General features: G+C 38.2%; 2 protein-coding genes across 2 annotated transcripts in view; one reads left to right on the top strand and one right to left on the bottom strand.

Moving 5' to 3' along the window:
• Positions 1-304: 304 nt before the first annotated feature.
• MIXL1 (Mix paired-like homeobox) lies at positions 305-6,323 on the top strand. Its single transcript, XM_019730849.3, has 2 exons — positions 305-3,195; positions 4,614-6,323. The coding sequence occupies exons 1-2, from the start codon at positions 2,788-2,790 to the stop codon at positions 4,914-4,916; spliced, it is 711 nt and encodes a 236-aa protein (XP_019586408.2). The 5' UTR covers positions 305-2,787; the 3' UTR covers positions 4,917-6,323.
• Positions 6,324-9,081: 2,758 nt separating this feature from the next.
• The window catches only part of LIN9 (lin-9 DREAM MuvB core complex component), a 47,645-nt gene continuing 32,606 nt past the window's right edge, over positions 9,082-24,120 (bottom strand). The window contains exons 8-15 of the mRNA XM_019730928.3: positions 23,648-23,781; positions 21,965-22,084; positions 21,591-21,692; positions 18,585-18,665; positions 14,282-14,407; positions 11,304-11,483; positions 11,055-11,152; positions 9,082-10,561 (exon numbers count right to left, since the gene is read on the bottom strand). Of these exons, the coding sequence (XP_019586487.1) occupies positions 10,456-10,561; positions 11,055-11,152; positions 11,304-11,483; positions 14,282-14,407; positions 18,585-18,665; positions 21,591-21,692; positions 21,965-22,084; positions 23,648-23,781 (947 nt within the window). The 3' untranslated portion in view covers positions 9,082-10,455. The remainder of the gene's footprint in view (positions 10,562-11,054; positions 11,153-11,303; positions 11,484-14,281; positions 14,408-18,584; positions 18,666-21,590; positions 21,693-21,964; positions 22,085-23,647; positions 23,782-24,120) is intronic.

The following is a 24,120-nucleotide window of genomic DNA, read 5'->3' as shown; positions in this document are numbered from 1 at the left end:
TCTGCTTCAGTTTTTAAAAATTATTATTTTTTTTTAAATTCAGATTTCACCAGTTTTCCCACGAATGTCCTTTTTCCTTTTCTAAGGATCCAACCCAGAATACTATTTCACATTTAGTCATCAAAAAACTAGGTTTCAAAAATGCACTTATAACAATAATATATGCACATGATTTTAAAAAGTATTAAAGCAGCACCAAAGGGAATATAATAAAGTGACCCTTTCCAACCCTTCACTCCCAATTCCATTTGTGGGTTTCTACTGTAGCCTCACGGAGGTTACTTTTTAGGTATATACAAGCACACACAATTAAAGCTTCATTTTAGGCGAAAGAGGAGAGAAGGGGAAGGGCTGAAATCTTATTGCAATATAGAAGATTATATTGCCGCACCACCTCTCAGGAAAACTCATAAGCAAAGAATGGTTTTTCAGTTGGCCTGCAGGATTGTCGAGCTGCAAACTGAATGCTGGAATTTCCTCCCACCAGTTTAAACAACAGAGAAAAGATGGTCGTACATGGTTAGATTGCTTTGTCCCACCACCACCAGGTTTCCATTTATGATCAGGCACTTCCACTGACGATGCAGGCCCATTTTCTGGGCACACTATCAAACAGGCAGGCTCGGGGGCCTCACCACTGAGCAGAGAGCAGCAGAGAAATGAGGCCGAGCCAGAGGACTGGGGGAAGCGGGCGGGAGGGGTGGATTCCACACGGGCCAGAGAACCCCCATGACTGATCCTTACCCTTGGCAGAGTTTCTGGGTTGCTGGGCCATCTCTGGCCATTAAATGTTAGCTGGCAGCCAGCAGCAAGCGAACCTCTGGTTTCCTCCTGGGGTTGGCTTCCTGGTCCCCAGAGCTAAACAATGGCTCGTCTAGTTCTGGCTTCATCACCACTGCCTTTGACTGGGAACCCAATGAGTACGATGAGCCTGAAAGACAACAAACACCCTCTTGGACTGCAGAGGGTGTTCACCTTTCTCCAGAGGTGGCAGGGAACTCAGCAGTGAGCAGAGTCGAGTCTGGAGGCCAGCTTGGCTCAGTGGTTATGGAGTCATGTGGACCCATCCGGGATGGTAGAGTATTTCCTGCTCTGTACAATTGGGACAGGACTACCTACTTCATAGGAATGTGCATAATGCACGACCTAGGACAGGGACACTGAGAAACAGCTTTTGACTTAATGGAAGAATGAATGAGCATAGAAAAATAGATCTGCCCTCCCATCCCATATACCCTCTGCCTGAAAATCCCAATAACCAGGCATAGGAATAAGGGAGGGAAGAAAGAGGGAGGGAGAAAGAGAAAGAGGGTTGGGGGTGGGGGTAGATGGAGGGGCAGGCAGTGAATAGCCAGGCTGCCCTAAGAGTCCCTGGGGTTGTGCAGGGGTCTGGAACACCGTCCTTGACACCCCCACCCCACCCCACCAGGAGAGAATTGAGCACAGAACTCCTTCAGCAGCCCCAAGAATCCTTCCTACTTTGACAGTTAGAAAGTCCACTCAGGATGAAAATATCCCAGCTCTTCCTTATGTTGGTCCTAGAGTGAATGGCAACAGGACAGGGACCTGGAAGACCCTCCCAACAGAGAGCCCCCTGAAGCATGGCCAGTGAATGGTCCTGGTGAAATGAGGGCTCCGGTTCTGGAAGCAAGAAGAGCTGGGCCTCCAGGCTCATCTCTTGAGGACCCACCCACTCCATGGTAAAGCAGTGCCTACACTGGACCTCTCATTTCTCTTTCTAGTAAGTGAATTCAGTGACCGCCAATTCCACAGGTGTTCGTGGAGGGCCTACCGGGGGTTCCTGATGCATAGATGTACACTCCATGGCCTTGAATGAGAAAAATGGGCTTCTGCTCTCTTGAGACTTTATAATCCAGGAGGGGAAGCAGGTACATATGCCAGGCTGCAGCACACATCAGGGCGAAATAGGACCCTGAAACAAGGCCCAAAGTTTAGAGGCAAGAGGGAGTGGAAACTCCATGGAGCCCCTTTCCTCTCCTCCCTTCCAGCTGGACTGGTCTTGAGCGTCATCAGGCATCTCCAGAAAGGCTAAATCACGCGTTTGCTAAAGGTGGGCATGTTTTCAACCCTGCGTGCTGAGGGTACCCTTGTTTCTAGGCCCACACCCACATTCCAGACAAAAGGGTCCAGCGTGGCCCTCCGCCCCCCTTCCTCAGGGTGAATTTACTGCCTTCCTTTGAGGTCCCTTTATCTGCATCCCCCTCCTTTTGATTCAGGATGTGTTAGGGAGGCTTGGAGGTCAGGGGCTGGGCTGTTTAACCAACCTGGTAGAGGGTCTAGCACATCGCAGGGGGGTAAATAAATACCTTTGATGACAGCAGGCGGGACAGCGGGCAAGGCTCACCGCCCGAGAGATAGGCCGGCCCAAGGGTCGCCGCACCGAGTGGGTGACCTGACCGGGGAAGACGGTTGTGTCCCCACCCCGCCCACGCACCAGGGCCCCACCGCCGCCCCTCCCTGAGCAAAGCTGCTCTCTCGGGATGTGGATTGCGGTGGCGGAGCTGGCGGGGCGGATGGACGGGGAAGGGGCGGGATGGGACCCGGACCCAAGTTCACGCCTCCCTCCCTGCATCCCACGGTCAGCGGAAGCGATTATTCCCCACCGGTGTCTGGCAGGGCCGGGGGCGGACTCGCACCCCAAAGAGCCACGGGCCTCCCCGCGTCCACCCCTTTGATCGCACCGCCATCCCAGGCCCCCTCCTCGGCCCCGGGGCCGTATAACTGGAATCGGTGCCCCTCCCTGCGGCGCACTGGGGTCGGACAGCCATGGCCACGGCAGGGTCCCGCCAGCTCCAGTTCGGGGACAGCACCTCGTTCCCGTCGTACCGGCCCGTGCACGCCGGCGGGGCGCTCCCGCCGCCCCAGAGCACCGCGGCCGCCCTGCTCCCCGCGAATCCCTCGGGCCCCGGCCCGGAGCGCAGCGCCCCGGCCGCCTTCACCGGTTTTCTCGGGAGAGGCCCCGGTCCCGCCGCGCCGCCCTGCGCCGCCCTGGGCCCACCCGTGGCCCCCAAAGGCACGGCCGCCCCGTCGGTGTCGCAGCGCCGCAAGCGCACGTCCTTCAGCCCCGAGCAGCTGCAGCTACTGGAGCTCGTCTTCCGCCGGACCATGTACCCCGACATCCACCTGCGCGAGCGCCTGGCCGCACTCACTCTGCTCCCAGAGTCCAGGATCCAGGTGAGCGGCCCGCCACAGCCCAGCGATCGCCAGAGCGCCCTGGAGGGAGGGGGGGGGGGGAGGCTAGGGTTAGCAGCCAGGATCCCAGGGCGGCACCTGGCGCCCAGTTACTTACCTGACCTTCGGCAAGTGACTTCCCTTTAGCCTCAGTGTCCTAGACGGTAAAATAGGGACAATATCAGTACCTACCGCATAGAGATTTTTTAAATTAACTCAGGCATGCACTCAATGGCTTCTATCTCATGAAGTACCTATAATAAGGGCCCCTCCCAGGAGGCTAGCCGACCCCTTGAAATGGTCAGAAAGTAAATCCTCAGCTGGAAGGTGATGGGTATATTTTCACACCTCTTCTTATCCACGACGAAGAGACAGACGAGGCAGTTGGGCTTTCCCCCAGTAGGAGAATGGTAGCTGAGAGAGGGCAGGGCTGGCTTACTAAGTTACCCCTGGGCCCCTAGGCCACTTTCTTGACTGGCATTGGGTGTGGAACTTTGGTTCCAAGGGGTGTAGCATCTTGAGGCAAAGCTGGAAGCAAATGAACTTCTTGTCAGTTTGAAAAATCTAGTGCAAGGTACGTTTATTGGCTAAAGTAATTGAGCTTAGAATCCTGGAGCGAGGTGGCGAGGAGAAGCCTGCTTTTATGCCTGTTAGTCTGTACAACTTCCGTCTGAGTCCAAAGGCAGTTGTAAGCAGGAGCCCTCATTTGAACCCTGGGAGAGAGGGGGCTTGTTTTTCTGTATCCCTGGTGGAATCCATCTGTCAGTTTCAATGGTGGCTACAGAGGCTTCCTAAGCAGGACACCCTCAGTATTCGTTGGGAAACAGTGAGCAAAAAAATTGATTCATAAGCGTGAAGTCCACTGAGCAAAGTACCTCCTGGATGAATTTGACAAAGGAGTGTATGTATATTTTAGATAAGTATGTGTATATTTTAAAGATAAATTTTCTAAAATATTTTAATCATCTTTAAGCATAGTAGCACTTCTCCCTCAAATTTGAAGTGTTTCTATTTCTGTGACTCCAGTTTTTATTGCAAAAGCCCCTATTAAATACATAGAACTAGGCATTATTCCAATTTTGCAACTGGAATGGTGAGGCGGAGAAAGCCAGGTGCTCTGAACTTCTAACCAAAGGCCCAAGTGTTTTCTGAAAACCAGAAGGTTCTGTCTGGAGTAGGGAGCCAGGAAATGTTAAACTGGAACTTCTTCTGAACTACTGTATTTCCCCGAAAATAAGACCGGGTCTTATATTGTTTTGCTTCAAAAGATGCATTAGGGCTTATGTTCAGGGGATATCATCCTGAAAAATCATGCTAGGGCTTATTTTCCGGTTAGGTCTTATTTTCGGGGTAACACGGTATGAAGGTAACAGCAGCGTAAGGACTGCAACTCAAAGCAGTTTTTCCGTCCCCTCTTCCAGGTGTGGTTCCAGAACAGGCGTGCCAAGTCACGGCGTCAGAGTGGGAAATCCTTTCAACCTTCAACCAGGCCGGAGCCCTTCCTCCACCACCCTGCTCATGGACCCGAAGCGAAATGTTTGAAGCCCCAGCTGCCTCTTGAGGTAGATGTGAACAGCCTGCCTGACCCCAACAGGGTTGGCAGGGGCAGCTCTGACCCTAGCTCCCAAAGTCAAAATTTTGAAACCTATTCTCTTACTGAAGACATTGGTTCAAAGCTGGACTCATGGGAGGAACACATCTTTTCCACTTTTGGTAACTCTTGAGGATTCTAGAATTCCAGATCTCAGAGGAGCCATGACTGACAGCCAGGGAGACACATCAGAATATTGTCCTTTCTGGCTTCCATGTTAAGGACACATCCCTGTGAACGCTGATGATGGTTTCAACAGTCATCTCTCACCCGTGAAGCTCCTCCCCCTATGAACCTTTACACAGGCGCAGTTCTTTCTCTGTAGCACACACAGTTCTGGCATTCATTGTTACCTGTGCATCTCCAAATCTGCACACTCAATTTGGTCTCTATCCCTGCTCCTTGCCAGTCCTGTTCTTATTTTTTGGACTGGGTTTTTGGAACTCGTTTACCTTCTTCACAAGAACGCCTCACCTTGACTCAGTTTCCCCATGTGCTTGATAGCTGCCATCTTCCTCATGCTTCCTCCAAGGCTTATAATAACTTTAAACTCTAACCCAGCTCCTTCAATGCTTATCCTGTCACCAAGACTTACTACTTTTTAAATTTGGTCTGTCATCTTTACACTCAGTAGTAGCCCCAATGATTCTGCATCCCGATTATTTGAAGAACTCTCTGAGCAGGTAGCTTCTCAACTGTTTTTGTTTTTTTCCCCTTCTGTCCCCTCTCCCTCCCCCCTCCGGTTCAAGCTGTTGTTTCTCCGTTGTTTCTCAGTCTAGTTGTGTAGGACACAGGTCCCTGACCCATGCTGGTGTTAGGAGCCTTGCGTTCCCCCTGGCAGTTGACTGTTGCCAGTAGCAACTCACGCTGATCTCTGGCTGCTGACAGCAGCCCAGCTCCAGGGAGAGCTGTTGTTCACAATCTTGGCTGTAGAGGGCGCAGCTCACTGGCCCATGTGGGAATTGAACCTGAGACCTGGGCATTTGGAGCATGGCACTCTAACCACGTGAGCCACCAGGACGGCTCAGCTTCTCAACTTTTAAAAAATTACTCTGTTTAGAAAATCCGTATTAGCCTCCAATTGCTACCAAATTATAAAAACCTTTCGGTTACCCGGCCAGGTAACTAACTGACATCTGTAGCCTAAAGGGCAGTTATGCAGATCTCCTTAAGGTCACCCATCCACAAGTTATGGGGCTCTGTCTCAAAGCCACTCCTTTCAGTTTTGGAACCAAACAAATACCTCTCTTTTTCAAAACACTGGAGAACCCCTTCTTTCTGAAGTCTGAAACTTCCTCTGACCCTGATTTTGTACCTGTTACTTCAATCACTCTGACATCACCCTTAGCACTTGTTTACTGTACTTCTATCCAACTTTAGTGGGTTATTAAATGTTTTCCACCAATGTTTCATTGCAATTCTATTTAAATGAATTCTGTCCTGTCGACAGCACTTAATACAGTGATTCGCTCCACAGCTGCTTGGTACACATGTGGCCATGAAAAACATTTCTAAGAGAAAAAAGTTTGTGGAAATGTCGTTTAGAGCCAGTAATCTTTTATCAGCAGGCCACTGTGTTGAGAAATTTAACTTGCTTAAAAACATCTTTGGCTTGTTCAAAGTTTAGTCACATGAGTCTTTTGGCTTTAGGAGATTTCTCTTTCCCAATTTATACTTTAAGAATGTATGTAAATTACTGTTTCTAACTTAGCCTGGGATAAATTATTTTGATATTTTGAGGGTTTTCAAATTCCTGAGGGCCAAAGGAAACTGTTTGTGTATGAGGTAACCAGGGGTGAGATTTCTTTGTACACTGTGCTTTTGGAGAAGGCTCATGAAAAGCCAGGGCTAGGGCCAGCACTCATGTTTAATGCTTGCCAGAAGTCTGAGCTACGAGGAATGCCAGAGATTGTACATACCAGTTGCCCTGACTTTCATAAAGGTGTTATTCAAACTGCTTGCACTTTTCAGAGTAGCAAATCCACTATTAAAAGCAACAGGACATGTTCAGGCTTTAGTAGCACACTTGACTTCTGAACCCTTAAAAGCTGTCTGAAACCAAAAATGAGATAAAGATTAGCTATTATTATTTTAATAATATACTTACTATGTGCCAAACATTGTGCCCAAGGCCTGTTGTGGGGGTGGCCTGGTCTCACTGAGAGCTTCCTTCGCATTTAGACTGTGGCATGGCCAAAGATGACACAAATACATTCATAAGACTGAAAGACACGTAACACCTTAAACTTACAGTCCACTAAATCTTGTGATTAGCTTTTTATTTTTTTTAGACTGAAAAACATTTTTTTAATTTATTTTTTAAATTTATTGGGGTGACAATTGTTAGTAAAATTACATAGATTTCAGGTGTACAATTCTGTATTACATCATCTATAAATCCCATTGTGTGTTCACCACCCAGAGTCAGTTCTCCTTCCATCACCATATATTTGAACACCCTTAACCCTCATCTCCCACCCGTGATTAGCTTTTTAATTGTCTGATTGCATTTATATTGTGTTGTTCTGTTTTTCCCAGGGAACAATTTAAGTATCCAACACTTAAATCTTGTCACATTTTTCATTTTAAAAAACTGTGGGATCTTCTAAGAAAAGTAGTCTGTACCTCTTTCAAACTCTTAAGAGACTGTAACTACTAAATGTGTTACAGGCACTATATGTTTAGTCCTCACAACTGCCATATAAGGTAGGGCCTATTATTGTTTTAAAGATCAAAAAACTTAAGCAGTGGTTCACAATCACACAGCTAGTAAATGACAGCCAGGACTCAAACCTAGGACCAACTCAGTCTACCCATTTATCCACTGCCATATGATGCTGCCTGTCCTGGCCTGGCCATTTCAGCCTGGACTAATGCTAACGTGATAGGTTTAAAAGCAACCCCCTATACAGAATTTCTACATCCAAGTGAGTGCTATCTCATCTTTCAAGGCAGTCATCATGGAAGACCATACTTTTATTCCAGTGGCACTAATGTCGCTTAAGAGCTCTTCTGAAACTATTTGTTCATTCATCCCACAAATATTTGGCGCCGACAAACACTTTATCAGGGCCTGGAAATAAAATGGTTTGAGAACCATAAACAGTCCTTCCCCTCATTGAGCAAAGAGGGCAGCACGGAGACAAAAGACATATAAAATTGCAAATGTGACGAGTGCTGGAAGGAGAGGTGTGTAAGGACTTGGAGATGATGTGTTGTGGTCAGGGAAGCTTCTGAGATAGTGATGCTGAAGGTAAGACCTGTAGGATGATGAGAAGGGAACATAGAGGATACTGCGTGTGTAAAGGTCCTGTGGAATGAGGAGCAGGATGGAGAAATGGGTCGGGGAGGGCTCGCATGGCTTTGTAGGTCTCATAAAAGAGTTCTGAATTTGTCCGGAGAGCCACCAGACTTTAGATGGGGATAACATGGTCACTTCTGCCTTTTAAAAATGTCACTTAATGATGGCTGCATTTGAAAATGGCTGAGTGGATACTGGGAGATAAATCAGTAGATGACTGCAATGTGCCAGGCTAGTGCTGATGGCAGCTGAGCTGAGAATAGTTAACAGTGAAGATGGAGAAAGGTGCCTGAATTCAAGAGAAAAAATTTAATAGGCAAATGTTTTGGTAGATTTTCAATGGTAGCAAGCAAATGTGATTTTTTAACTAACTTAAAGTAATTCAGAATCAAATCTACCTAACACATGATGTGCTTGCTTGCTTGCTTGCTCAATCTGGCTTTGATAGCTTTCTTTAGAGCTCTAAAAATGTGTTAAGTAGTGGAAGCATCATTCAAATTATTGGACAGCTGACCCAAAATGACTACTTTGAATTACATTGATTTCTTCTTCCAGAAACAAATAAAATTTAAATATATCTTTAGGCACAGTTCCTGCCATCACTACATGATGGCATTGAAAGACATGGACAGAGCTTAATTAAATATGTGCAAATTGAGGTATAATTTAAGTGCAACAAGTAAGCCTTAGGAAATGTAAAGTGTAAAAAAAAGTTTAAAAAATACTTACCTAATTCTAGGCAGAATACATTAAAATCAACCTTTCACGATGTCTATAGTAAGCTAAGTAACTTACTTGCTTAGTGTTTTCCACAGTAATTTACTCAGGGATGGAAAATAACCTCCTCTTAAAATATTGGATGGTACTGCAATTCAGAATGACTTGATAATTAATCTGTACTGTTTCCCCTAAAAATAAAATTTACAATTCTTTAAAATTTCTTAAATAGAAGGAATATTTATCAACTTATATTAATGGAATAAAAATGTAGACAATATTAATTTTCATAGATCAATTTATTTAGAATTACAAATATTAAGAATAAAAGATTTATGCATTTCTTAATTAACATAACAGTTTAGCTAAATATAAACTCTGCACTAAAGTTTTGCAGTGGCACAATACCAACAAAGAATATGGAAGCATTTTTAAACTATACAAAAATTTCAAATGGAAAATAATCTTGTTTCAGTTTTATTATACATTAACATATAAAAGCCTCATTTTATGAGACATCTAAAAGAATCAAAGCCACTTCTACAGCTATGACTTAAACTCCAAATCTGAAAACAATTTATTATATTTTGACTTTATAATATTCTATATTAAAACAAAGAAAATTCCAAGTACACACTTTTTACAAGGTTAACATTTTAGGCAGGGTTTTCCTTTTAAAAAAACCCCCCAAAACTAAAAACAAAACCACAACCAAATACAAACCATTTTTCTGCATTTCACAGCACTGGTTATTATATTTGTTTTCCTTATAAAATCTTTTTACTTTATAAATTGTGTACTGTTGGACTTGAACCAGTAATCTGGTTCAAAAGTTGTGCAAATAAACAAAAAAATATGAAAATAGTGTGTTATCAGTCTTTTTTTTTTTTTTTAAATAAATCTCATAACAATAGCACTTTTTGCCCTGAATTGATGGGAAAAGACATGCCCAATCCACTTGCTGAAATTTAGCATTTTGCAAGTAATGTTTTTTTTCCTGCTCCTTCATTTTCTTTCAACAAAGATTTCTTTTATAAATTATGATAAATTAAAATATTTATTATTATAAAATGATCTACAGAACCATGTCACATTGCAAGTATATATCATGTATACTTGTAAAGTCCATATTTTCCATCTACATTCCAGTGCCTTCCTTCAAACTAGGACTTCCCATATCTCACAATGTTATCTTTTGAAGACTGAGATGGTGATTACTAAATGAACCGGAGTTGTCATTTTCGAGATGGAATTTCCACATTGCCACACATATGTACAAAAAGACCATGTTTCTTCATGTTCTCTTCTGCAGTGGTCTGCGTGTGTTGGGTTGAATTCATGCACATTAACAAAGTGGTCAATGTATTCTTCCATGAAGTTATATTATGTTTAGACATTTTCAGTTTAAAAATACTTGCTAATAAACATATGTAACACAAGCATTGCTACTGCAGCTGAATAATACAAGAAAAATAAATATAATGCTGGCCAGCAGTGTTGGCTTAAGAAGCAGTACAGTATATTAAAATGCCTTATTTGGAGATTTAAGTTTCCCTTGTTTTCCAGCAGTTAGGTTATTTGGTGTTGGAAGCCTATATAAAGGAAAAGAACTTCTCGAAAACAATGTCCTATGTGGTTGGAATAATTAAACCTACTAGTCTCTGTTGGTGTTATTTGCTGCAAAGGCATGTAAGTTTCCCATCTGGCTCAGGCCGCTCTGAATATGTGCAACGTGGATTTCTACATTATTCTGAAAGCAACTAAAGAAAGGAGAAACATAGTTAATTGCTTGATTTTATAAATTAAAAAAAAAAATTTTAAAAAGGAAGAGCTGAATTTTAGTAAAGAAAGAGCTAACATAATGACCCCAGGGAAGGAATAAATGTCCCTTTTACATTAACCCTAATTCTATGTCAGTAGTAATTGAAAAAGTATGCTTGAAAGAAGCCAGGAGTCACAGAGTGCTGGAAAGAGAGGATGAAACTCTCTTTGGGGAAGCTTTATTTCTAAGCTGACCCTCCAGGCTAAACTGAAACCTAAATATTATATGTCTTCTGATTCCTTTATATGAAAAAATACATATGGAGTGCCTATTCTACCAACAGACTGGATATAACTGAAAAGCTCTTTTACAATTTACTTAAAGGATACAAATTATGTAAATACTTCACAAATATGTGTAAGTCTTAAAGCTTGTCCTGGAAATCATTATGAATTTAACATAAGAAGATTAAGGTACATCTAATGAATTACCTGATATTAGAAGCATCTATTGTACTCTTGATATCATTTAATGAATCTGTAAGTGATTTGAACTCAAAGGAATTCAAGTCTCCTCCTTCTGCTAGACACTAAAGGAAAAAATATTTCAAAAGTTAATTGAATTATAGTTCAGATACAGACGAAAAATACCTGCCATAATCTATGGATCATAAATTTTTCGCATCAAATTAGCATAGTTCGTTTAGGTGTAAAAATGAAAATATTTTCTCGGAAATGTACCTTAATTTGTAATAAAATAGCTGTCAGCCTGGAAATTAAGTCTGTCAGATTTTCATTTTCAACACAAGGCTGTCCTGTTGAGGAATTTGCATGCCGAACAATTTCCTGTGCTTCTTCCTCACACCTTCGTCTCATATCTGTGGGCTGATCTGCAGGCTGGAGGCCCTGGTCTGGCGCAAGCTGAATGTGGGTGATGGAAACAGAAGATGAACATTCGTAAGGTCACGATCATTTCTGTGTGTTTGTGCCCTGTTTTCAGATTTGGATTTTACAAAACTAGTATTTATAACAAAAATGATGCTCAATCTTACCTCAGAAGTTTTTTTTTCCTATAAGAGTTTTTTTTTATTGTTTTATATTTTTGATAACGTTTAATTTTGATATGATTTCAAACTTCTAAAAAAAAAAAAAATAGAAAAACTCCACATAACCTTTTATCCAGATTCACTGTTTATGGCTTAGTTTACTTGATTTAACGTTTGATCTCTCTCTGTTTGTGTATATATAATTATTTCCCCTTTACACTCTTTATCCCTAAATACTCGTTTGTATTTCCTAAGTACAAGGGTATTCTCTTACATAAGAAAAGTGCAATTATCACAACCAGGAAATTTAACATTGACACAATACCAATTTCTAACAGTCCATATCTAAATTTCATCAACTGACTCAATAATGTCCTACACATTGCTATTGTCCCCCTGAATACATTTGGTTGTCATGTCTCTTTCGATTCCCTTCTTCTGGAACAGTTCCGCAGTCTTTCATGACCTTGATATTTTTGAAGAGTGACAGTCAATTATTTTGTATAATATCCTTCAATGTGGGTTTGTCTGTTTCCTCATGATTAGACTGAGGTTATAAGTTTTGGCAGGAACGCCACAAAAGTGATGCTGAGTTCTTCTCAGTCTCATGATTAGGAGGCACGTGACATTGATCTGTCCCATTACTGGTGATGTTATCTTTGATCACTTGGTTAAGGTAGTTAAGTGTCTGCCAGACTTCCTCACAGTAAAGATTTGTGTAATTAATTTTTGTAGTAAGTATTCGTGAAGAGATATTTTGAGGCATGTAAAGATTCTGTACCTCATCAAACTTTTTTACCCACCAATTTTAGCATCTATTGATGATTCTTGCTTTTACCAATCATTAGTACGATGGTTGCCAAATGGTGTTTTTCTTACTTTTATCATTCCTTCTACATTTATTAGTTGGCATTTTACTATAAGAACTTTTCCTTAAAAAATTAATTAAAAAAATTAGTTTATTAATATTACTATGGACTCATGGATCTTAGTTATTCAATGGGTTATAATCTTTTCTTATAGTGACTTAGGCTGAAGCTCAAACTGTCCCAGGTTTGGCCAGTGGGAACCTTGTTAAGTTGGCTCTTTTTGACATGTCCCCATATATTTGGGGGTACATCTTACTTCCCTGACACAGTAAGATGGTCCAGGCTCATCTTCTACTTTCTCTGCCTTAGATCTGGAATCAGCCTCTTTTTCAAGGAGCCCTGATTCCTTTCATTGGAGAACAGCGTTTAGAAACCCAGATCTGGGCGCTAGCTGTGTGCACTGCCATCAGGGTGCCACTGCTCTGGGCTCCCGCAGCACATACACGCTCACTCATGTCCATATCATAAAAATAAAACGAACCACAAATTCATACTACTTCTTCTGATTCTAACCCAACACCAGTGTTCGTTCTAGTTTTCCCTTTCTTCCTAACTCCTTTCTCCAGCAGCGAGACACCTGACTCCATTATTCTCAATATACCTATTTACTCATTTGCTCAATCCTAGAATACACAGTTTCAGAATTGCTAATCCTTACCACTATGAGGAAAAACCCTACCAACTAAAGTTCAATATTTGTTTAAAGTTTGGTTTACCTTTAGACTAAGGATATATAGTCAAAAAACTATGTTCAAGGTATGTGTGTTAGTGTTTATTATATTTGTGAGTTCATCCATGGTGTTGCACGTAGTTGAGTTCATTCATTCTCAATGCTAAGTAATATTCCATTGTATAATTTTATGACAGTTGATTGATTCATTCTAGTATTGATGGGTATTTGGACAAATTCTAATTTTTGGCTTGAGGAACAGTGATGCTATGAATATTCTAGGGTATATCTTTCAGTAAATACTGTTCATATATCTGTTTGGTACGTATGTACTTAGGAGTAGAACTGCTTAGTCACATTGCTGTGTAGATAAGTGACAACTACCAGGAAAATAAAAATAAATGATAACTGATGGCTAGAGGAATGCACAAAGATGCTCGGAGTTTAGCAGGTAATCACAGCTCATTCCCTTCAGTTCAATTCAAGTGGATTGACAAGATCACCAATCGCAGATCTTTGGGACTTACTCATGAGGCTAGTATCATAAAAGCTAACTAAGAATCTCCTATCACAAATGGAGGTGGCTTACTGCAAATTCTAATCTCATCTTAATCATTTCATGCTTACCTTGTAATAAGAAATTCAAACTGGGTGAAACTGTTGAACCACCTTTATAAATAAATATATGTAATTTTGTGTGCATGATAATAATTCACAAATAATCTTATCATCTATGTTTGAAGTTCAAGAATCCATAGTTTTAATGTAAAGTTTAAAGAGGAAGGAAACAAAATTGTGTACACAGCATGATCGTAACTTTGTGAGCTATGTATATAAAAAAAAGACCAAAGGGAAATAAACCAAAATACAGTCTTTGGGGTAGTGGAATTAAGAGTAATTATTTTTCTAAAATTTTGGGAGATCTATATCATTTGTAATACAAACAACATCAACAGAACTGATAGATCACTGGGTATAAAGCACCTTTCGATAATGATGCTGTAAAGAGTAAAAACATATATAAAATATGGTTCTGCTAAAGGCCCTTATAAAGATACTTGCTTAGTTTGGATTTTCTAAAATATGAAGTCACGGCATTAAGCCCCTCAAGAGAAATCCATGCAAATTACCTACCTCATAGCAGTACTGTTGAACTTTATGCAAAACTTTGTTTAGGTCCTTGTTCAGCTGTTCAAGCTCTAGCACAATTGTTGCGTAGCTCCGCTGAAAGTCAATGCCGATGGGCATGGAATATGATTTCTGGGCAGAAAAAAAATCAGATTTTGATAAGGGTTTTTTGAGTAGTGCAATTTCAATAATCTAATAGGAGATCTCACTTACCCAAAACAAACTAAAGGTTATTAAAATTGTCTATACTCAATGTTACACTTCTTGTGTGTGATAACAGTATTATGTATTTGTTCCTTAGGAGACTGTCTTTGTCCTTAGGAGCGTCCTGATGTCTGCCATTTACTTTTTAAAATAAGATCTCATATAGAAACTCCTCAATAAATATTAACTGTTACTATCATTGCCAGTTTGCTTCCTACCAGTAAGTGTAAATGGACTTTGATTCCATTTCCTTTCATCACGATACTGCTAATAAATTACTCTCCATTCTAATGCAGTGAGACTTCTCCAGTCAAGCCCAAGTTAACCACATTTCTTTTTTCAGAGGATTTCTGAGAGAGCAGATCATCGTGTACTAGGTCAGCCCAACTGCTCCTTCCAGGAAGTACAGTTAAGGAAGGAAAGAATTACTAACCTGTATGGGGATAAACTACTTACATGAGTACCCAATCACAGAGCTAAGAGAAACCCTTGAGATCATCTAATACAGCCGTGTCATTTTACATGTGAGAAAACTGAGGCCGAGGAAAGTTAAATGTCTTACTTAACAGTTATTAATAATGTGTTATGACTTACTCGTGGTGATAATGAAGATGGCTAACATGTACTGACTAGAGCTATCTAAGGACCAGGCACTGTTCTCAGTGTTTAATGGGGTTTCATGAGAAGGATACTATAATTATCCCCATTTTACATGAGGAATCTATGATGTGTCTAGGAGTCATTATCTTTTTGTTTATCCCACTGGGATTCATAGGGCTTCTTGAATCTGTGGCCTGTTGTCTTTTGACAGTTTTGGAATGTTGTCAGTCATTATCTTTTAAAATATTCCTTCTGTCCCAGTCACTTTCTCTCCTTCTGTTACTCCATTAGACATGTCATACTCCTCACTATATCCCATTTATCTTATCCTCTCTTCTGTAGCTTACATCCATTTTTCTCTCCATGCTTCATTCTGGATATTTTCTTTTGATCTATTTTCAATTACTAACTCTCTCTTCAGCTGTTCCTAATCTTCTGTGGTTGTATCTACCAACTGAGTTCTTAATTTTGATTGCTATGGTTTATTTCTAGAGTTTTCATTTGGTTCTTTTTTTTGTTTCCATTTCTCTTCTAAAATTCTCATTTTTTTCTAATCTCTTTAAACGAATTAAGCATTGAAAATCTATGCCTAAAATCTATTCCATTACCTGGAATTTGCCAATTGTCTATACTTCCTTTTAGCTTTTGTTAGGGTTATCTTGTCTCCTACTGTGTCTAGGATTTACAATTGAGTGTTAGACACTGTATGTTAAAAAGTGTAGAAATAACCGGAGGCCTAGTATGATGCTATATTCGTCTAAGAGGACTTACATTTACTTCTGGTGGGCTTTAAGGCCACAGAGTTCATAATCATCTTAACTCAATTTTAGAGATGAGACTATTTGAAGCTGGGCCAGTGTAGCCTTTTGGGGTTACAACCCAGAAAATGGAAGGTCTGCCAGCTTCCTCCAACCCCTGCTGGGTCTCTGAGCTCTAATTTTGGTCCTCCCCACCCTTGTAAGCCTTTCAAGAAGGCCATTCCATTTCTAAGCCACCTTTTCTGGAATTTGCTGAAGCCCCTGAGGAAAAAGCAACACTAAACGCCAGGTTCCCCTTTTGAGATTACTTCTTTTCAGATCCTATCCCTGTAATTCTTTAACGCCTTGTTAATGCTCCAGTGTCTCCAAGCAGGTTATCTTCACAATTTATTCCAAAGGAAACAGTTGTCCTCAGCTATTTGGATCAGGAAGGTTAATCCAAATTATCTAGTCTACCATTACCAAAAGCAGAAGAAGCCTTACTTTTCCCAAATGGTATGTTCAAATGCTTTAGAGACGTGTCTGTTTCATTTTCTACTTTTTACTTGGGTAAATGTGATATTTAAGTTCTGTCGCTGGGATGAAGACAGGAAATGAGGAAACAGACACTGAATCAATTCCTTTTTAAATATTGCATCTCACTTCTGCACTCCATCATATTTGAAAATTTGGGCCTGGAGCCTCTTCAGGTTCCACCATGCAGCCTTTAGCCACGGTTTTTTGTTTCATCCAACTATATGTCAGAAATTTTTTTTGAATCTTTCATATATTTGTTAAGCAGTCTGCTTCAATTTATTACCATTTATTTCTTTTGTACTTATTTTGTGCGGAATTATAAAGGATAGGAGGAAAACACGTCTTCAGCCTACCATCTTAAACTAGAAGTCTCATTAAATCTTTAAAAGGTTCACATACTTTGACCCAGCCATTCTATTTTCTAACAATTTGCCTTACAGATAGATACAAATACATATATAAAACCACATGGACGGGGTACTTGCTGTAACACTATTTTAGCAAAATAATGAAAATAACCCAAATATCCATTAATTGATGGTACAATACAAAAATTTAAAAGACTAAGTCAATACATAATGACATAATTCCATTTTTGCTAAAAAGTAATTTTTAAAACCACATATGATAGTATATGAATAGAGGAAGAAATCCATATGCTAAATATATAAACATATTTATAGCACATGCTAAACTAAATAGTAATTATCTATGGGGGAGGCATTATAAAGAACTGTCTCCCTCATTAGTTTTACAATATTTGAATTTTTATAATGGGAATTATTTTTAATCATAAATTAGGCAAAACAAATATTAGAACATATCATGTTAACTAGACTTCCACAAAGTTCTCACATGCCAAGAAGCCAAGCCAACATCAAAACAGGCCTCTATTTAAAAGTAGGTAACACTAACTAAGGCAAGCCCAATACTATAAGGTGTGGATCCTAGCCACAGGGAAATATCATGGCTAGTAATGTGAAAGTGAAATAATTTATTATGCATAAAATAGGAGAAATGATCAACTAATCAGAGGAAAGGTAATGGAGGAGCATTGAAAAGGCATAGAATAAAGGTTAGAGGTAGAACTGATAGAAGCCAAGATAAGAATTAAAGTCCAGTAGGAAAGAAGCAAACACATGCATTTTAAAGTTTAGGATTTATAATGGCAATATGTTACGGCTAATTTTTTCAATCTTTGACAGCCTGTGTATCTGATTATACTAATTTCATATCATGCCTAGATGGGTTAAATTGGGACCAAGAAGACTGTTTTGGTATCTGTACTATTAAACTGCAGCATGATCTTAAGACTGAAATCCCTTGACATTTTTGGTCTTCAGTTTCCAATTTCATAGAATGATGGGTTCAAAACAGATAATTCAAACTCATGTTCAGATTAAAAAAAATTAACCCCAAAACTCTAACTCTAAAAGAGGACAGTTCCTCATTCAGGTAGGTATCTTCTTGTCCAGTTGTTTACCCACACCTACCCCTTACACCATTCCATACCAGAGATGACCAATGTCACGTCTCCCTATTCCTATACTTATGGCAGACATTGGTAATTGGCTGCAGCACTTTGTCCCCCGAATCCAGTCACTGAGCATTCCCTCACTTTTCTACTTCCACGCAGCCATTTTCAATCAGTTGGAGATGGTGCTTGAGATAAAATCTATTCGCCAGCCTATCAACCTATAAACAAGTTATGACTTTCAATACAGTTCAAAAACTTTCTTAGTGAATATTTTCTACATTAAAAAAAAACAACTCTGATACTTCTCTCCTATGAATAAAATTGGACTCCCATTTTGGACTCATTAGATTAATAAAACAGGATATAAACTGTCAAGATAACCTGAAGATGCCAACTTATGCATTTCTTTATTTATTCTGAATCACTTTTAAAAACCTCTGTTAATGAGTTCCTTAGTCAGAGGCACCAATGCTAGGGATTCTACACTCATGCAAACTGTCAAAGAACCTAATATATACATTAATCCTATTCAACTGTACAGTCAACAGCATAATGAGGTCTGGGATAATAAACTGTATTGCACTGCTAATTCACTTAGCATGTGTTCAGTGTAATAAGAGATAGTGATAGCATATGAGTACTTAAACAGAACATTTATCTCAAGGTTTTCCTGCATAAAATATTTTAAAATCCTTAGATACAGAAGTCCCCACCATTTTAAAATTAGACAAAGACAAAAGAAAAATAGCCTTACCAATTTTTCTGCATCTGTGTTCATTTCCCTTAATTTCTTGATATGTTCCTTTTTAATCATGAGAATTTTTGATAATCTGGTCTATAGAGACAGAAGAAGAGATGTTTGGGAACAAATAGAGGCATTTAAGTATATCAGTTAGACATCAAATTTCCAATTTTTCACTAAGATATTTTAGCAGATTTTAGTGTTTCAATGTAAATATAGCACAGGTTTTTTATTTTATAAATCTGATCAGCTGACAGGAAAATGTTAAAGTCCACTGCAACCAGGACATGTCAAAAGGACTAAGGAGTCAACCTGAAAAAGCTTTCACTGGGACAATTCGTGGACCAATAAGAATAACTACAATGGATTGAAGCACAAATATGTTAAAATCTGTATTAAAAAAATGAACCATTGTTAGAGAATCTAGTGACCAAACTCATTATTTTATAAATTGGAAAACAAAGAGCCAAGCATTTATCTTGCCTTTCCTATACAAACTATACCATTAGGTTATCAAATAATAGATTAGGGGAAATTTTTCTTTATAGAACTACTTCAGCTAAGAAATGAAGAAGAAATAAAGAAGGACTGAGGATGAGAATAGCACCAGTTTCTAGCCATTGCTAATCAGTGGCAGCTAACATTACATAAAAAAAGATAAAATAGTATGAGTCTCCTAACAGGACACATAACCACCTATAAAAGTAGATACATAAAAACAAGTAAACCAACCAAATAAAAAACCCAAGTCTAATCAAACCTTTCTATCCAGTGAGCAATTTACATGAAATACATATTGAATGATACCACAAGGAATCACTCCGCAAAATCCAGACTGGCAGACTCTATGGACAATCCAGTTTCTTCAACAAATAAGTTGTATGGAGGAAAAGAGCATTTAGCATTTAAGAGACAACTGAAAAATTTAAATGCTGACTGAATATTTGATAATATTAAGACATTTAAATTAACTTTTTAGATGTAATAACGGTATTATAGTTATGTTTCTTTAAAAAAAAGAGCCCTTACCTCACAGAGATACATAATAAAATATTTACAGATAAATGATATTTATCCGGTATTTGCTTCCAAATAATACAAAAGGGAGAAAGTCGGTGGGAGTAAAGATGAAACAGGACTGTCTAGGAGGTGTTGGTAATTATTACAGCTGGATGGTAAGTACACAGAAGTGCATTATACAATTCTGTCTGCTTTTACATGTTTAAAATGTTTGATATAAAAATTCTAAAAACTTGGCCTACGTTGGTACAGGCAGAGGGCCAGGTAAGGTATGTTACCACTTCTTCACACAGACCTTTATTTAATGTTTGCTAGGTCCAGAGCTCTGGACTAATCTCCCTTCTCTAAGTTGCTGAGTTTTTATAGAAATTTGTGTGATTTTTAAGAGTTGGAAACAGTAAAAGGTAGAATGAAAGCAACAGTTTCTCTCCCCTTTTTTGTTTCTGTTTCAGTTTTGTGTTGCTTATTTGTTTTTGATAGAAAACCATTCTGTTTCTTTTAATTTTTTTCAAAACTGAGACCTCTCTAAGAAAGTGTATCAGTCTTTTAAGATTCCTCAAAATCCCTAACCCCAGGAATAAAAAGTTCCCTCAAAAAGAAAATTCACTGTAAACTATGAATTATGAAACTTGCAAAATATTTTTAATGCTATTTATTTTTAATAAGAAAAAATATTAGGAACAGAAATAGATAAAAATATCCATCTACAGATCCATTTACCTCATAGCTTAATATTAACAAGAGCAAACCTGAGTTTCATAAAACCTTACATATTACAAAAGACAAACGTATAAGAGGACTTTTATTTTTTACCTCTTAGCTTAGAATAATAATGAAAGTAGGGTTTTAACTAGGCTTTCTTTACACATAGATTTTGAAGTTAAAATTAAGCACTGAAATCAAACATCTAAGCATCAATAAAAATATCAATATTTTAGAAGCAGTGTGGTAGTACTCAGCTTCTGGCTCCTTCTGCAGGTATGTCTCTGTCTTGTCCAAATATGACATTAGCTTTGTTTTTACTTTCACTATTTAAAGAAAGCATTTCTTAAAAAAAACAAAAAAACACAAGTGTCCCATTTGTGAAAAGCATAAGCTTTGGCTCTTTCCATAATTTCAACTTTTTATATAAAAATATCTTATCTACCTTGTGAAGCCAAAAGGCATAATAAAATTCTACATTGCAAGGAAATTTAACAACATATGATTAAAGAATACAAAATGCTATACACATGTACACAAATGACAAGACTTTTTCTCGACATCACATCAATTGCAAAAGGTAACACTGTGAATATTTTAATGAATTATGCTATATAATGTAATATGTAAACTTTTTTATTTATAGACTGTATCTCAAGCCAAAGTAGTTCTTCTTTTCAGAAAAGTAAAAGAAACAAATCTAACATTATTAGACTACAATTCAAACTAAATAATTTAATCTAATTTTCAAAACAAATGGCTCATTACATTAAAAGTCAGGCTATTTAGGAAAACTGTTCTATATATTAGTTCTATACTTGTTTCAACTTAGGCTTGGATTTCTGGTATTTAATCACTAAGTACCTAACATGTGAATAGCTATTTCTACTCTCAGAAAAGAAAAGTTCATCCTAACTAAAGAGCTAGGCAACAGATCACAACTGTTGAGTAGACTGATAATGGCAGGATGCATTGAGGTTACTAAATAAAAGCTTTATACTTACACGAGTTATTAACAGCTAACCATTCGGTTTCACAGAGCATAGACTAGAATGTGAGTCCTTAACACAGCAAAATAATAAGGCCCAAACCCAAGAAAAGCCCAAGAAAAAAGACCTGTAAGTATTTTCTAACTCGTATATTAAAGCTTTGTTGGAAATAACAGAGTTCTTAAAACCAATAAAATGATTAAAATTAAAAAAAAAACAAAAAACATTTGGTCCTAGGAAGACTTTCACAACACAGAAGACATTGAGTTTTTAAACAAACAGCCAAGACATTCAGAGAAATTCTTACCACTTGGATAAGGAATTCTACTGGAAAACCACCTAATGTTTCAGTGTCAGAGCCAGAAATTTTACTTCTCCAAGGTGACTGTCCTAATAAAGGATCATTATCCTATGGGAATAAAAGGGTATCATTTAACTACTGACTGTGCAAAAGGAAGTATCTTATATTTAGATAAAGAGCAAATTCTACTATAATTAATATTATATTAAACATCCTACAAAAAGGAAAATATTTCCAGAGTTGAAGTAACTACTTATTTAAAATCTAACAACTCAAAATAATGTGGGCACCTCCTGAAGTTTCTGTAATAGTTGTGTATTTCATAAGAACATACACATTGATCAGCATTTAAATTACTGATGATATTTTAAAAATGTTACCGTAATCGGAGACTGGAGAGGCGGAGTATAATGTGACCGTGGTGGAGTCATAAGAAATCGAGAAGGCCGCTGTTTTTGTCCAAAGGCAGCAATGGGCATTGTCTCGTGAGGCTCATTACTCTTTGGGAAAACAGAAAAGTCAACAAGACTTGTAGAACTTTACCAATTATATTTCAGCATGAGCTATACAGTAGCTCATATGCTATGATGTATCATAGAATATATTATCCTACAAAAATCAAAGGGCTAGATCTTAAATACTATTGAAAATACTATTAATACTTTGCTACCAAAAAGGCTAAACACACAAAACAGAAGAATTAAGAATAAGACCAAAGGATCAAAACAGTTAGAGGATCAAAGATTAATATTAAAAGTATTCTATGGTCACTCTTGGTTGTCTCTGTGTTAAAGACTGTCTGAATGGGGATGGTAGAGGAGGGTAAAAGGGGTCATATATATGGTGATGGAAGCAGAACTGACTTTGGGTGGCAAACACAATGTGATATATAGATGATGTATTACAGAATTGTACACTTGAAACCTATGTAATTTTACTAACCATTGTCACCCCAATAAATGAAAAACAAAACAAAACAAAAAACAACTCAGCTCTTATCTGGCCAGAGAGAAATATTTGGGTGATCTCATAAAGGAAATTACATTGATGAAACAGACAAACAATTTTCCTTTTTTGAAAGGGGGGGTTGAAAGATTTCATCCTTTAATGAAAAAACCTAAGGGTTTTGCTCTGTATTTAGTTGAAATTTTCTTTCTCTATTATTTCTCCTCTCTAAAAATTATATTTGATAAGGAAACCCTTACAATAAACAGAAAATTATACTTTTAAAAAAGTACATATCAGAAAAGGAAGATTCTTCTATTTTTGCACTAAGGAAATAAAGAAATCTTGATTTTTAATTATAAGTTCATAAACCTTAAGAATTAAGTTTATAACAAAGAAATGAAAAAAGAGAGGCTAAAAGTGAACAATTTAATTTCCATAATGCTTAGAGGCAAATTATTTTGTTATTAAAAAGTTCATTATTCACTTTTTAAAGACTTTGGTAGATTGCAGTTATATTAGTTCTTAAATTTGTTTTAACTTATTAAAAAGGTATATAATTTCCATGACATTGCCAAATCAAGCATGATCATGAAATAATGGTCCAGTAGTCTAATGGACTATATCAGAAATACAAAAGATCTGAATTCTAGTCTCAGCCTGGCAAGAAACCAGCTCTAGAGTCTTGAATAAATTAACCAATTTGTAATTATTTATGTCTCAGTTTCATCACGCAAAAAGTGGGGATAATTAACACCTACCCTGCATAATTCTGAGGATAAAATCAGAAAACAAATTTTAAAGTGCAAGATGTTACTTCATATTTTTAAAATCATTTTGCAAAAGGAGCATACTTTGACAAAACAGCTGGAATTAAAGTGTTGTATAACTTATTCCCCAAGATTATCTAGTCAGGAGTGATGAATTCTGTCACAATAAAGCACTATGTGGGTCAGTACCATCCAGGAATGCTGACTCTGAAAAATGTGGAAGACTTAAGTACAGTTCTGCTCCAGTGTGATTTGAAATCTTGACTCTATCATAAAGTACAATCTCTAAGAAAGTTCTACATGACACATTAAATGGGCATATATACGAATATATTATGAAATACTTACAAGAACTTCATAGTCAGGGATGGTATGCGTTCCAAGGCCTGCTCTATCAAAAGTTACTCTGTAAGTAGCATTAAGAGTATCCACAGCATCTATTTGTCCAGTGAATAGACCGTCATGAACACCACGTAACCGTGCTGAGAAAAGAAACAAAAAGGCATTATGACGTTTGGAAGATACAAAGAACTGTCAAACATAAAATGCTCCAAGCATGTAATTTAAAACATAGAAAGTACAGTGTTGTCTATTATAGTTTGGAAAAAAAGTACATACTTTATTTTTGGTTTAGAGAAATAAGTTTTGAAACAAAAAACAAAACTATAAATGATGATCCTTACTTTGATACATGAATGAAATCATATATATATATATATATATATATATATAAAAGGAAAATATTTTTAAACCAATCCTTTAAACCCTGAATTGCAAAAAAAAAAATGTCAACAAAAGAACTTTGGTCATTATATTACTCA

The sequence above is a fragment of the Rhinolophus sinicus genome, chromosome 6 (genome assembly GCF_057876585.1).
Source record: "Rhinolophus sinicus isolate RSI-liver-muscle chromosome 6, RSI-T2T, whole genome shotgun sequence".
Lineage (NCBI taxonomy): Eukaryota > Metazoa > Chordata > Mammalia > Chiroptera > Rhinolophidae > Rhinolophus > Rhinolophus sinicus.
The sequence above is the reverse complement of the archived record's forward strand: the minus strand, read 5'-3'. Positions and strand labels throughout refer to the sequence as shown.